The sequence below is a fragment of the Xenopus laevis genome, chromosome 9_10S, assembly GCF_017654675.1.
Source record: "Xenopus laevis strain J_2021 chromosome 9_10S, Xenopus_laevis_v10.1, whole genome shotgun sequence".
In the NCBI taxonomy this organism is placed as follows: Eukaryota; Metazoa; Chordata; class Amphibia; order Anura; family Pipidae; genus Xenopus; species Xenopus laevis.
Window position 1 is genome coordinate 14,827,199 of NC_054388.1, and position 14,406 is coordinate 14,841,604.

The window sequence follows — 14,406 nt, forward strand, 5'->3', positions numbered from 1 at the left end:
TGAAGTATTCCAGTACTTAAAGTGTAGTATTTCAGTACGTACAGTGCAGTATTCCACTACTTACAGTGCAGTATTCCACTACTTACAGTGCAGCAGTATTCAGTGCAATATTCAGTGCAGTATTCCTGTTCTTACAGTGCAGTATTCCACTACTTACAGTGCAGTTTTCCAGTATTTACAGTGCAGTATTCCAGTACTTACGGTGCAGTATTCAGTGCAGTATTCCACTACTTACACTGCAGTATTCCACTACTTGCAGTGCAGTATTCCACTACTTACAGTGCAGCAGTATTCAGTGCAATATTCAGTGCAGTATTCCTGTTCTTACAGTGCAGTATTCCACTACTTACAGTGCAGTTTTCCAGTATTTACAGTGCAGTATTCCAGTACTTACGGTGCAGTATTCAGTGCAGTATTCCACTACTTGCAGTGCAGTATTCCACTACTTACAGTGCAGTATTCCAGTACTTACGGTGTAGTATTTCAGTAATTACAGAGGAGTATTCCACTACTACTACAGTGCAGTATTCAGTGCAGTATTCCAGTACTTACAATGCAGTATTCAGTGCAGTATCCCAGTACTTATGGTGTAGTATTTCAGTACTTACAGTGCAGTATTCCACTACTTATAGTGCAGTATTCAGTGCAGTATCCCATTGCTTATGGTGAAGTATTCCAGTACTTTACCTTTCAGAATCAAATTCAAATTAATGACACTGACTTTCAAAGCACTTCATAACTCTGCCCCACCCTACATCTCTGAACTCATCTCTATATACTCACCCAACCGCTTACTACGCTCCTCTACTGACCTGCTACTCAACTCTTCTCTCATTACCTCCTCACATGCTCGCATTCACGACTTTGCAACGGCTGCACCCCTCCTCTGGAACTCTCTCCCACGGTCTGTCCGACTTTCTCCCAACCTTTCTGCTTTCAAGAAATCTCTTAAAACGCACTTCTTTCGAGAAGCCTACCCTCACTCTGCTTAACTACCAAACGAAACACCACATACAGTACCACATTTCTCATCCACTTAATTCGATCTTGCCCACTCCCACACCTTGTGTATTACTCCCTTCCCTTTAGAGTGTATGCTCTTTCTGCATAGGGCCTTCCTCACCTTTTTGTACCGGTATTGATTGTGATGTATGTAACTCCATATGTTCTATGTATATAATTCATGTGATTTAGTTGTATAATCACATTTACTTTACAGTGCTACGCAATATGTTGGCGCTATATAAATACATGTTAATAATACTTACAGTGCAGTATTCAGTGCAGTATCCCATTACGTATGGTGTTGTATTCCAGTACTTACAGTGCAGTATTAAGTGAAGTATTCAGTGCAGTATTTAGTGCATTATTCCAGTACTTACAGTGCAGTATTAAGTGAAGTATTCAGTGCAGTATTTAGTGCATTATTCCAGTACTTACGTTGCAGTATTCCAGTACTTACAGTGCAGTATTAAGTGAAGTATTCAGTGCAGTATTCAGTGCAATATTCCAGTACTTACAGTGCAGTATTAAGTGAAGTAGTCAGTGCAGTATTCAGTGCAATATTCCAGTACTTATGTTGCAGTATTCCAGTACTTACAGTGCAGTATTAAGTGAAGTATTCAGTGCAGTATTCAGTGCAATATTCCAGTACTTACAGTGCAGTATTAAGTGAAGTAGTCAGTGCAGTATTCAGTGCAATATTCCAGTACTTACGGTGCAGTATTCCAGTACTTACAGTGCAGTATTAAGTGAAGTATTCAGTGCAGTATTCAGTGCAGTATTCCAGTACTTACAGTGCAGTATTAAGTGAAGTATTCAGTGCAGTATTTAGTGCATTATTCCAGTACTTACGGTGCAGTATTCCAGTACTTACCAGCGTTAATGCTAATTTAATGGTTTATGTAATGTTTACATGATTTTCTATTAGACTTAAGGTATGGAGATCCAAATTACAGAAAGATCCATTATCAAGAAAACCTCAGGTCCCGAGCATTCTGGATAACAGGTCCCATACCTGTACTTACAGCACAGTATTCCAGTACTTTTTGCCCCACCACTATTTAAATGTTTCAGACTGTAATCTTTACTCAAACTAAACCGGATTCTTTGTTTGCAGACACAAATGCTGTTTATATCCCATGAATGTATCAGAGGCAGTAAGACTGATGCCACTTGAAGGGAGCAGCTGATCCTGTCGGTAATGGAGCATCTGGATTATTTCCCCATGAATTAGCCGGATTCGGCCCTAATCTTATGATCCGTCAATAACTCTCTCCTCAAAACCAGAATTCATATTTCAGCACTAAGGATAATCGCGACCTTCAATTAACAATGCAAGGTGCTGTTTTTTTTCTAACGAGCAGCAACTTTAACCTACTGATTAATATTTTCTCACTGAGTGTAATTCCAACCTCAGATTCACTGTAGCAGCTGGCATCTACTGTTACCCAGCCACTCCTATTGCTGTGTGTATATATATATATATATATATATATATATATATATATATATATATATATATATATAAATATATATAAAGAAATAGGTATTGGCAGCACTAGCTAGGTGCCCAATTTATAGGGAGTCAAGGGGAAAGTGCCCCCAATATCATGACCAGTATACAGTCCCATCCAAAGAATGATCTTATTTCACATCCTCGTTGGATGTTCATAATGCAGGAGGGACCTCACTTTGCTGGTTGCAGAAGAGATTAGCATGAATTATACAATATTTCGAGGAAACAGAGAACATGAATTTTTTAGGTGTTCAGTGCTGAATCAAGTGGCATAGCATGTTGGATACAAGTTTCCAGAATCACATGAAGAGAGGAGCTGAGTGTCAGAACCCTTCTCAATGTTGCTATCTGCTCCATGTGACAGCACCAGGGCAAGTTCCTCCTCCATACAATGGTCCACTTCAGCTCTCTAACATCTTTTATTTCAGCACCACAGTCAAGTCAAACTCCCTTCCTATGCTATGAGCTTACAATCTGGGTCCCTGCCACATCTCATCACTCATTACCCCAGTGAGTTTACAATCTAAGGTCCCTATGACATCTCATTACTGATTACCCCAGTGAGCTTACAATCTAAGGTCCCTATCACATCCCATCACTCATTACCGCAGTGATCTTACAATCTGAGGTTCCTATCACATCCCATCACTCATTACCCCAGTGAGTTTACAATCTAAGGTCCCTATCACATCTCATCACTGATACCCCAGTGAGCTTACAATCTAAGGTTCCTATCACATCCCATCACTCATTACCCCAGTGATCTTACAATCTAAGGTCCCTATCACATCCCATCACTCATTACCCCAGTTAGTTTACAATCTAAAGTTCCTATCACATCTCATCACTCATTACCCCAGTGAGCTTACAATCTAAGGTCCCTATCACATCCCATCACTCATTACCCCAGTTAGTTTACAATCTAAAGTTCCTATCACATCTCATCATTCATTACCCCAGTGAGCTTACAATCTAAGGTCCCTATCACATCTCATCACTGATACCCCAGTGAGCTTACAATCTAAGGTTCCTATCACATCCCATCACTCATTACCCCAGTGATCTTACAATCTAAGGTCCCTATTACATCCCACCACTCATTACCCCAGTTAGTTTACAATCTGAAGTTCCTATCACATCTCATCACTCATTACCCCAGTGATCTTACAATCTAAGGTTCCTATCACATCCCACCACTCATTACCCCAGTGAGCTTACAATCTAAGGTCCCTATCACATCCCATCACTCATTACCCCAGTTAGTTTACAATCTAAAGTTCCTATCACATCTCATCACTCATTACCCCAGTGAGCTTAAAATCTAAGGTCCCTATCACATCTTATCACTGATTACCCTAGTGAGCTTACAATCTAAGGTTCCTATCACATCCCATCACTCATTACCCCAGTGATCTTACAATCTAAGGTCCCTATCACATCTCATCACTCATTAACCCAGTTATCTTACAATCTAAGGTCCCTATCACATCCCATCACTCATTACCTCAATGAGCTTACAATCTAAGGTCTCTCGCACATTCCATCAGACCCTGTTCCAGTGAGCTTACAATCAAGTCCCCTATCACATTACCATCAGTCCCTGCTCTAGTGAGTTTATAATCTAAGGTCCCTATCACATTACCATCAATCCCTGCCCCAGTCTAGTCTACAATTTATGGTCCATATCACTTTATCATTAGTTCTTGCCTCTGTGAGCGAAGGTCCCTATCACACACCACTCGATCCCTGCCGCAATGAAGTTTACAATCGAAGGTCCCTAACACACCCCTCAATCCCTGCCGCAATGAAGTTTACAATCGAAGGTCCCTAACACACCCCTCAATCCCTGCCGCAATTAAGTTTACAATCGAAGGTCCCTAACACACCCCTCAATCCCTGCCGCAATTAAGTTTACAATCGAAGGTCCCTAACACACCCCTCAATCCCTGCCGCAATGAAGCTTACAATCGAAGGTCCCTATCCCATACCCATCTGTCTAGACCCCAATGGAGCTTACAATCAAAGGTCCTTCTGGATTCCCCAGTTACATGCTCTGTAACTGTAGATTTATAACCAGTTTATATGGTAGGCGAGGTCTAAATAGTCAGCAATATAAACAGTCTGGGCTGCCATACATACTGTCTTTTTTTTTGTCTCTAAATATTATATTATTTAAAAAAAAATAAACATAATGTCCCCTTTACCAAGGCTCTCTTCTTTCAGAGCAGACGTTTCCATGCACAGAATCGAATACATACAATAAAGCAGCAGGAGAAACACATTCATAATTACATATTTACAGTTCAAAAAATCCCCCTAAATCCTAAATCCAGCACCAGGCTTTCCTTCCCTTCCCAAATCTCATATAAGTTCAGCAGCACAACTTGCTGAGAGAGGGTGAGTAGTAAGGCAGATAGTTGTGTGATGTAAGCCAAGCCTAAAAGAACTTTATATACAGTAGGAAAGTGATATGGTGTCCGGGGAAAGGTATAAGACAAGGGGCTCTATTAGTGGGACAGTCGGGCCCTCAAGGGCCCATGCCTGACGCAGCATCTTTACAGAGTGGCTCTTGGGTATATAGTAAAGTGTAAAGGTGTTGAGAAGAGACTATAATTGTGGGACCATGTGTATAGTAAGGCAAGTTAGTTTCAGAAATGGGGGGGAACAATAACAATGATGGGGGAGATGTGTGTGGACATGGGGAACCCAGCAGTGGAAATCAGCACAAGAGAAAAGACCATTGGCTGATAGGATTTGCTCTGATGAAAAGCAGAGATGTGAGTGGCTGCGCTGCTTCCTGGTGGGAGGGGGTTCTATATAAAGCGACCAATTGAGTTAGAGAGAACAAGCCATTATTACTTACTGTACACTGCTCTCCCCAAGGATCATTCCAGACGGATGCACAAAGAGCAATAAATCATGCCCCGCTACACACGCATTGTGGCCTTTAATGAAAGATCGATGACAAATGCATTTAAACATCAGCAGATCTGTCTGTTTGTTTTGGTTCTGACTGCGACAACAGTGAAAAGGCAGAGACAGGATCTCAGTATATAGTTACCCACTCTCTCTACTATTCCAAACCATATAATCATTCAGATGGCGAGCTCCTAGAACCAAGGTCTACAGTCCATAGCACTGGGTGGAACAAAAGGGGAAGCAGTCCGTACAACACTCCCAAAATAAAACTGTACTGGTTGTATTAGGTGATTTCCATTGTCCTGCTGCAAACGTCTCACTCCTGCACCCAATCACAATCTGGCAGCAGGTTGTACGGGGAGGACAATTGTTAAAAGGGTCGTTCACCTTTAAGTTAACTTTTAGCATGTTATAGAATGGCCAATTTTAAGCAACTTACTTATTTAGGCTTTATAATTTTTTTGAATTTGCCTTCTTCTTCTTCTGACTCTTTCCAGCTTTCAAATAGGGGGTCAATGACCCTATCAAAAACAAATGCTCTGTAGGGGCTACACGTGTATTGTACTAAATCTTTCTATTCAGGCCTCTCCTATTCATATTCCAGTCTCTTATTCAAATCAATGCATGGTCGCTAGGTTAACTTGGACCCTAACAACCAGCTTGCTGAAACTGCAGAATAAAAAGCTAAATAACTCAAAAACCACAAATGATAAAAAAGGAAAACCAATTGCAAATTGTCTCAAATAGAATAGCAAATATCACTCTATATATCATACTGCAGGCTCAGTTATACAGGGAGCTCTGAGCAGGGGCGCTCCACCAAAAATGCCGCTCCTGATAACTAAGGGACGAATTTCAGTTTTCCAATCCGATTTTGTGCTCTCTGCACTAGCGACGTGGACTGCTCCCGACCCCCTCTGACATGACGTGGACAGCCCCCGACCCCCTCCGGCGCTGAAAAGGTGAGTGCCGTGGGGAGGGGGGGGCAAAATGAAGGCAATGAAGGTATTATAATACACAAGTTTCAGTGAGTCATGTAACAGAAATTACATCACTACTCACCGTTTATACGGATATAATTTACAAGATATTCATGGCTTTTGTGTATTATATAGTGTATTATATAGTGAATAAAGTACCCCCTCTTTTAAAATATAAGAATATTATAAGTTACCGAGGAGTTTCATGACATAACACGAGGCCGAAGGCAGGTCATGGAACTCCGAGGTAGCTTCTAATATCCTCATATTTTGCAACTGGGGGTACTTTATTTATTATAATACACAAGTTTCAGTGAGTCATGTGACAGAAATGACATCAGAACTCACCGTTTATAAGGATATAATTTACAAGATATTCATGGCTTTTGTGTATTATAAGGGATATTATATTATGCAAAAAAGGCAATCCTAATGTGTTGGAAATCCCTTGACCCCTCTTCTCTCTGCATCAATGGCGGAAATTGATGAATGATTCTCTTCCCCGCCAGAAACTCACGTACTTAGCGAGAGTTTGCTTGGAGAAGTTAGAAGATATTTGGGGGACCTGGCTAAATCTGTAAAATATTTGATGAAACTCAAGATATTATCTAGGCACCCCCTTGCCTCGATCTCTTTTTTTTTTTTTCTCTTTCTTTCTTTCTTTCTCTTTCTTTCTTTCTTCTTTCCCTCTTCCTTCCTTTTATTATTGTAACTGTTTGTTTTTATGTTTTGAAAATTGAAAAATAAAATCTTGTAAAAAAATATAAATATATAAAAAGTTACGTAAGCAGAAGAACTGTCCAAATCCAGCAGGCGGACTTGTGTGCTCGTTGTCCCTTTTAGGGCAGAGACACATGTGGAGATTCAGCGAGATTTAGTCGCTTGGCGAAAAATCGCCTCTTCTTCGGGCGACTAATTTCCCCGAACTGCCTTCCCGTTGGCCTTCCCGTTGGCTAGAATTGAAATTGCCAGCAGGATGGCACTCATATCACTTCCTTTTCCAAAGTCGTCCGAAGTTTCCTCGTAAGGCAACTTCGGCCAATTTCAGAAAATGAAGCACTCTGAGTGCCATCCTGCCGGCGATTTTTATTCTAGCCGACGGGAAGGCAGTTCGGGGAGATAAGTCGCCCAAAGAAGAGGCGATTTGTCGTCGGGCGACTAATCTCCCCGAATCTCCATGTGTGTCTCTGCCCTTAGACTGCAAGCAATTGGCCAAGGCTTTCCCTCAGTCAATATATCATACACCACCACAACAGTTTCATTATCTTTTGAAGGGTCGGTGGTGAATGGTCCCATCATCATTATAATCCAAACGGCAAGCCTCCTACTATAATAGTACTTTCACACCCAGCTCTCAGGGGATTCTGGGAGTTGTAGTCCAACAATAGCTAAAGGCTACATTTTAGACAGCAGTGATAGACAATGTTGCTGTTCCAGCCCCTTGCCAAAAAAACCCTGAATCTGCATGGACACAGGAATACTAATTGTAAATTGTGGGCAGCATTTTTTGCCACCCCCACCAAGATATAGTCTATTTCCCGTATAAGAGCAACAGACCCGCGCTGACTAAGCAGTTGGGTGCTTTTATCTGCCGCTGGCTGCAATATATTTTTGAAACAAGCCATGCAATTTAATAGCTGGTCCAGTTCCAACCAAAACCACAACACAGGCCATTGTGTTATTTGGGACCCCGCAGGAGTTTTCCAATGGAAAGGAGGGAGAATATGATTCGGGTGGGATGACGATGGGTATGAAATGGAATTGGGGATGGGAATAAATAAGGAAATGTATTCACCCGGCATCCTGTCTGTCTGTCCCAAGGGGGCTCCTCTGCTCTGTGATGAGTGAATCCCTTTGTTCCTTTGTGTGAATAGGAGCCGACAGTGCTGGAATTAATCCCAAACAAAGGAGACTCGGGGGCTTGATGCACTCGCTACCTCTGTAGGATCCTTTCTCATCAGGTGATCTACAGGGATGTCTATAGTCTGTCCCATCCCCTCCCCCAACCCAGCATGGCTATAAAATCCTGCTGAATGGACATATTATGGGGGACCAACCTATGACGGACTGAGTGGCTCTTCTGCCTTTGCCTATAGAACTTATATAGAACTATGCTATGTTAACTCATGTTGTGTTTCCAGTATTAGGATATGGCTTATTGTGTGCCCAGAACATTCCTTCTCTGTATATTTGTATTTATACATATGGGAAGGAGATGCCATATTGTTTCCCTTAGACAGTACAGTATGAGGGTATAGCTTATTGTGTGCCCAGAACATTCCTTCTCTGTATATTTGTATTTATACATATGGGAAGGAGATGCCATATTGTTTCCCTTAGACAGTACAGTATGAGGGTATAGCTTATTGTGTGCCCAGAACATTCCTTCTCTGTATATTTGTATTTATACATATGGGAAGGAGGTGCCATATTGTTTCCCTTAGACAGTACAGTATGAGGGTATAGCTTATTGTGTGCCCAGAACATTCCTTCTCTGTATATTTCTATTTATACATATGGGAAGGGGGTGCCATAATAATGTATAGTGTGCCCAGAGCATTCTTTGTAAATCGACAAACATTTCAGATTCACCCTTACTCCACTCACTGAAAATCACTAATGAACTGCAGAGAATTCAAAGTAAAAACCATTATTTATGGAAACATTAAAAAACAAAACTAAAGTGGCTGCTGTGGAATGGACGCCCAACGCATTTCGGGAACACCCCCTTAACCATCATGCTCTGTGCCCAGAGCACTTTCTGTATTCTCAGTGAGTCTATTAGGGAAACACTGACATCTTTATCATAGTACTGACAGCAGTGCAGTAAAGTGAGCTCTGGAGAGGTTAAAGTATGAAACACGCAAACTATTATCATAGTACTGACAGCAGTGCAGTAAAATGAGCTCTAGAGAGGTATGTTAGTATGTTATAGAATGGCTAATTCTAAGCAACTTTTCAGCTGGCCTTTGTTTTTTTTATAGTTTTTAAATTATTTGCCTTCTTCTTCTGACTTTTTCCAGCTTTCCAACGGGGGTCACTGACCCCTTCTACAAAACAAACGCTTTGTAAAACTACAAATATATTGTTATTGCTACTTTTTATTACTCGTCTTTCTATTCAGGCCTCTCCTATTGATATTCCTGTCACTTATTTATATAAATGCATGGTTTCTAGGATAATTGAGACCCTAGCAACCAGACGGCTGAAACTGCAAACTGGAGAGCTGTTGAATAAAATAACTAAAAAACCAAAAGTAATAAAAACCAATTGCAAAGTGTCTCAGGATGTCACTCTCTGCATGATACTATAAGTTTATTCAGAAGTGAACAAACCCTTTAAAAGATCTAATGCAGAATAAATGCAAACATCCGGTTGGTTGCTGCTGAAAGCTGGAGAGTCAGAAGGCAAAGAGTTTAAAACGGAGCGCTTCATTTTCTGAAGTCGTCCGAAGTTTCCTCGTGAGGCAATAAACGAAGCCCTCTGGGTGCCTGCCCCCAGGCAATTTTCATTTTAGCCTGCGGAAGACAGGGGAAGGCAGATGGGGAGATTAGTCGCTACGATGAAGAGGAGATTTGTCACCTAGCGACTAATCTCCCCGAATCTGCCCATGTGGCCAGACCCTAAAGGTGAACCACCCCTTTAAAGCCCCCTGCTGGTATATTTTACATGGATAAACATGTGATGGCAAATTTCTCCCGTTTCGCAGAAAAATTTGAGAATGTCCCGCACAATTTGCGAAATTCTCAAAACGGTAAAAAATTTGCTGGAAAATCGTGGAATCAAAAGTTTCACGAAAAACAGTGAAATTCAAACGTTTTCACGAAAAAAAATAGTGAAATTCGGAAATGGATGCCTGCGTCCAAGCTGACGCTGGCGTTAAAGTCAATGGGCGTCCAAATAGTGTTGACGCGTGATGATTTAACGCTAGGGCCTTTTTGGACGGACATCCAAACAATTCTGATGCCGGCGATAATTTTTGCGGGAGATTCACAAATTTATTTGCCCGCAGTGAAACGTGGAAATTCGCCGCAAATTCGCGCCAGGAGAATTTATTCGCCCATCACTAGTATTACTTTCTCAAGAAGTAGTAGCTACCTTCCTTTGCTGCTGAGCAGAGATAACAAGTCAAGCCCGGCCATTTCTAACACAGTAACTGTTTAAAGAAATATGTGTCCATCAAGTGAGACCCCTGACTGACAACATCGACAGTCAGGCTGTTACTTCTCATTGATACTGACTTACTCCAGAGACCACTTTATTTAATGGTGGAATTGATTACTTGCCTTGAGAAGGACCAATTGAAAGGCAGATAAAATGGATGGAACCAGGACTGTCTTTATGGCTTTAAGGGGCCCGGTTGCTGGAAAGTGCTAGGAGTCGTTCCCTAGGGTTGCCATCTTGCTCCTTTCTTGCCCTAGTTATCTACTACTGTGAGTAGTGCCCAGGTTAGTTGACCCTGATTGGTTGGCTCTGTGTATGGAACATTATTTTTCATTTCTGGTCATTTCTGTTGCTACTGAAAGCAAAGCCCACTCTTGCTTTTATTATTGGTTAGGGGGGATTCAGCTAGAGACACAGAAAACAATCCGACCCCACTCCTCTGTTCCATTAACAGCCCAGCGTGAAAATTCCGAAGCCTAGAACCAGCAATTAGCAAACAGTTTGGCACTAAGCTCTCTGGGGCCTCAGAACCAACTCCAGTATTAGTGAATAAATAAATACTGGCTACAGTTTCATTTTGCCTTCCTCTAATCCCTACTTTCTGCAATAGGCACAGATCTGTATCACTTTGTCCCCCATAGAACTGGTCAATGTTTCAGTTCTGCAGGGTAAACAATGACCAGGCCTTGAGGGGGCAGCAGCATATGTTTCATTATGTACTGGAACCTTCTCTCACACTCATTCCTGGGAGGTAGAAACTAATAATAATAAAAACACCCCGTTCAGGAGACTTATAGCCCGACTGCCTCTCTCTCGGTCTTTCAGGGGTAACAAGTGTAGTAAGAACTTGGTGTTACACAATACAGAAATATTAACAAACTCTAAATCTTATACTAAACCCAATCTATTCCTAAACAAATGTTCCATACAATGAAGTGGTTATTGTGAAATACAAAGTATCCCCTCATGCCCAATGTATATTTATTTCTCAAATAGAGGTGCAGTATTTAAGGGGGGCAGGAGTATATTTTGAGTATATGGGCAAGGGTACAATATTTAATTATGGTGTTTCTCTAGGGGTATAGTATTTAGGTAGATGGGGTGAGTATGTTGGATAGGAGTGAAGTATTTGGATAGATGGGGTAGGTATGTGGGCAGGGTGAAGTATTTGGGCAGGTGGAGTAGGTATGTGGGTAGGGGTGATGTATTTGGGCAGGTGGGGTAGGTATGTGGGTAGGGGTGATGTATTTGGGCAGGTGGGGTAGGTATGATATATTTGGGCAGGTGGGGTAGGTATGTGGGTAGGGGTGAAGTATTTGGGCAGGTGGAGTAGGTATGTGGGTAGGGGTGAAGTATTTGGGCAGGTGGAGTAGGTATGAGGGTAGGGGTGAAGTATTTGGGCAGGTGGAGTAGGTATGTGGGTAGGGTGAAGTATTTGGGCAGGTGGGGTAGGTATGTGGGTAGGGGTGAAGTATTTGGGCAGGTGGGGTAGGTATGTGGGTAGGGGTGATGTATTTGGGCGGGTGGGGTAGGTATGTGGGTAGGGAGAAGTATTTGGGCAGGTGGGGTAGGTATGTGGGTAGGGGTGAAGTATTTGGGCAGATGGGGTAGGTATGTGGGTAGGGGTGAAGTATTTGGGCAGGTGGAGTAGGTATGTGGGTAGGGGTGAAGTATTTGGGCAGGTGGAGTAGGTATGTGGGTAGGGGTGAAGTATTTGGGCAGGTGGAGTAGGTATGTGGGTAGGGTGAAGTATTTGGGCAGGTATGTGGGTAGGGTGATGTATTTGGGCAGGTGGGGTAGGTATGTGGGTAGGGGTGATGTATTTGGGCAGGTGGGGTAGGTATGTGGGTAGGGGTGATGTATTTGGGCAGGTGGGGTAGGTATGTGGGTAGGGTTTAGTATTTGGGCAGGTGGGGTAGGTATGATATATTTGGGCAGGTGGAGTAGGTATGTGGGTAGGGGTGAAGTATTTGGGCAGGTGGAGTAGGTATGTGGGTAGGGGTGAAGTATTTGGGCAGGTGGAGTAGGTATGTGGGTAGGGGTGAAGTATTTGGGCAGGTGGAGTAGGTATGTGGGTAGGGTGAAGTATTTGGGCAGGTGGGGTAGGTATGTGGGTAGGGTGACGTATTTGGGCAGGTGGGGTAGGTATGTGTTTAGGGGTGATGTATTTGGGCAGGTGGGGTAGGTATGTGGGTAGGGGTGATGTATTTGGGCAGGTGGGGTAGGTATGTGGGTAGGGTTTAGTATTTGGGCAGGTGGGGTAGGTATGATATATTTGGGCAGGTGGGGTAGGTATGTGGGTAGGGGTGAAGTATTTGGGCAGGTGGGGTAGGTATGTGGGTAGGGGTGAAGTATTTGGGCAGGTGGGGTAGGTATGTGGATAGGGTGAAGTATTTGGGCAGGTGGAGTAGGTATATGGGTAGGGTTGAAGTATTTGGGCATGTGGGATAGGTATGTGGGTAGGGTGAAGTGTTTGGGCACTTGGGGTAGGTATATGGGCAGAGTTGAAGTATTTGGGCAGGTGGGGAAGGTATATGGGTAGGGGTGAAGTATTTCGGAGATGTGGGGTAGATATGTGAGCAGGTGTGATTTAAGTTAAATTCCAGTTGCTGCAGAAACTATTAGGAAAAATCAATTGTCATTGATTTGTCTTTAGCATAAACTCCCCCGTGCAGTTATGGGGGTGTGGCAGTGATGACTGAGAGTCTTCCTTCCAAAGAGGTGCTGCAGCAGCAGTTGAGGATAGATCTCTGCAGCCTGTTATCACTAATTATTTGATCTGGATAATAACAGGCAGTGGGGAAGGTTAAAGTGACAGTTGTACGTGGGGTTCTCCTATGTCTGGGTCAGTGACGGACATATTGTCCCCTATAATCCCACCCCCTGCAATGAATCTTCCTCTTACCTGTACTGTCCTCTGACTCAGATCCTGGTTCAATGAGGATGCTGGGGTCGCTGTGAGATCTTCCCCTGTGGATGAGGGATAGGGGGAGGCCCTGCTGAGAGGAGGCCATGGGCTGACAGGGGTACAGACTGCTGCAGGAAGGGGGTGTGATGGCAGCTGTCTGCTCCCACAAACCGTCCTGAACTCAGCATCTCCCCAGATGGAATCTGCCCCCCAGATCACTCCCCAGTCTCATTCTGCTCAGCTCCAGCCAAATCCAAATGCACCCAGCCCCCTGCTCCTTTCATCTGATGCTCCTGCCGACAGATACTGCTGCTGCTGCTGATGATGGAAAACATTGGGATTTTACCATCATCCCTTGCGGGAGGGATGCACCATGTGACGTCAGTGGTACCCAAGAGGAGAAATACCTGCACTGCTACAGGGTCCTGTGTATCACTGTGTTTATATACTGTGTGTGTGTCAATGTGTGTATATACTGTGTGTGTGTGTCACTGTGTGTATATACTGTGTGTGTGTGTGTCACTGTGTGTATATACTGTGTGTGTGTGTGTGTCACTGTGTGTATATACTGTGTGTGTGTGTGTCACTGTGTGTATATACTGTGTGTGTGTGTGTGTGTATCACTGTGTGTATATACTGTGTGTGTGTGTGTGTCACTGTGTGTATATACTGTGTGTGTGTGTGTCACTGTGTGTATATACTGTGTGTGTGTGTGTCACTGTGTGTATATACTGTGTGTGTGTGTGTGTCACTGTGTGTATATACTGTGTGTGTGTGTCACTGTGTGTATATACTGTGTGTGTGTGTGTGTGTGTGTATCACTGTGTGTATATACTGTGTGTGTGTGTGTCACTGTGTGTATATACTGTGTGTGTGTGTGTGTGTGTGTATCACTGTGTGTATATACGGTGTGTGTG

At 43.0% G+C, this 14,406-nt stretch overlaps 1 protein-coding gene across 3 annotated transcripts in view; it reads right to left on the minus strand.

Annotated features, from left to right (window-relative positions):
• Positions 1-14,406, minus strand: part of phactr3.S (phosphatase and actin regulator 3 S homeolog) — an 81,568-nt gene that overhangs the window by 56,693 nt on the left and 10,469 nt on the right. Inside the window, exon 1 of one of the 3 annotated variants that reach the window (XM_018238237.2) lies at positions 13,487-13,841. The exons of 1 other annotated variant lie outside the window; for it this stretch is intronic. In XM_018238237.2, coding sequence (XP_018093726.1) covers positions 13,487-13,595 — 109 coding nt within the window. In that variant the 5' untranslated portion in view covers positions 13,596-13,841. Of the gene's footprint in view, positions 1-8,212; positions 8,374-13,486; positions 13,842-14,406 lie in introns of those variants that run through there. One more of the 3 variants, XM_018238238.2, reaches the window with a different exon arrangement.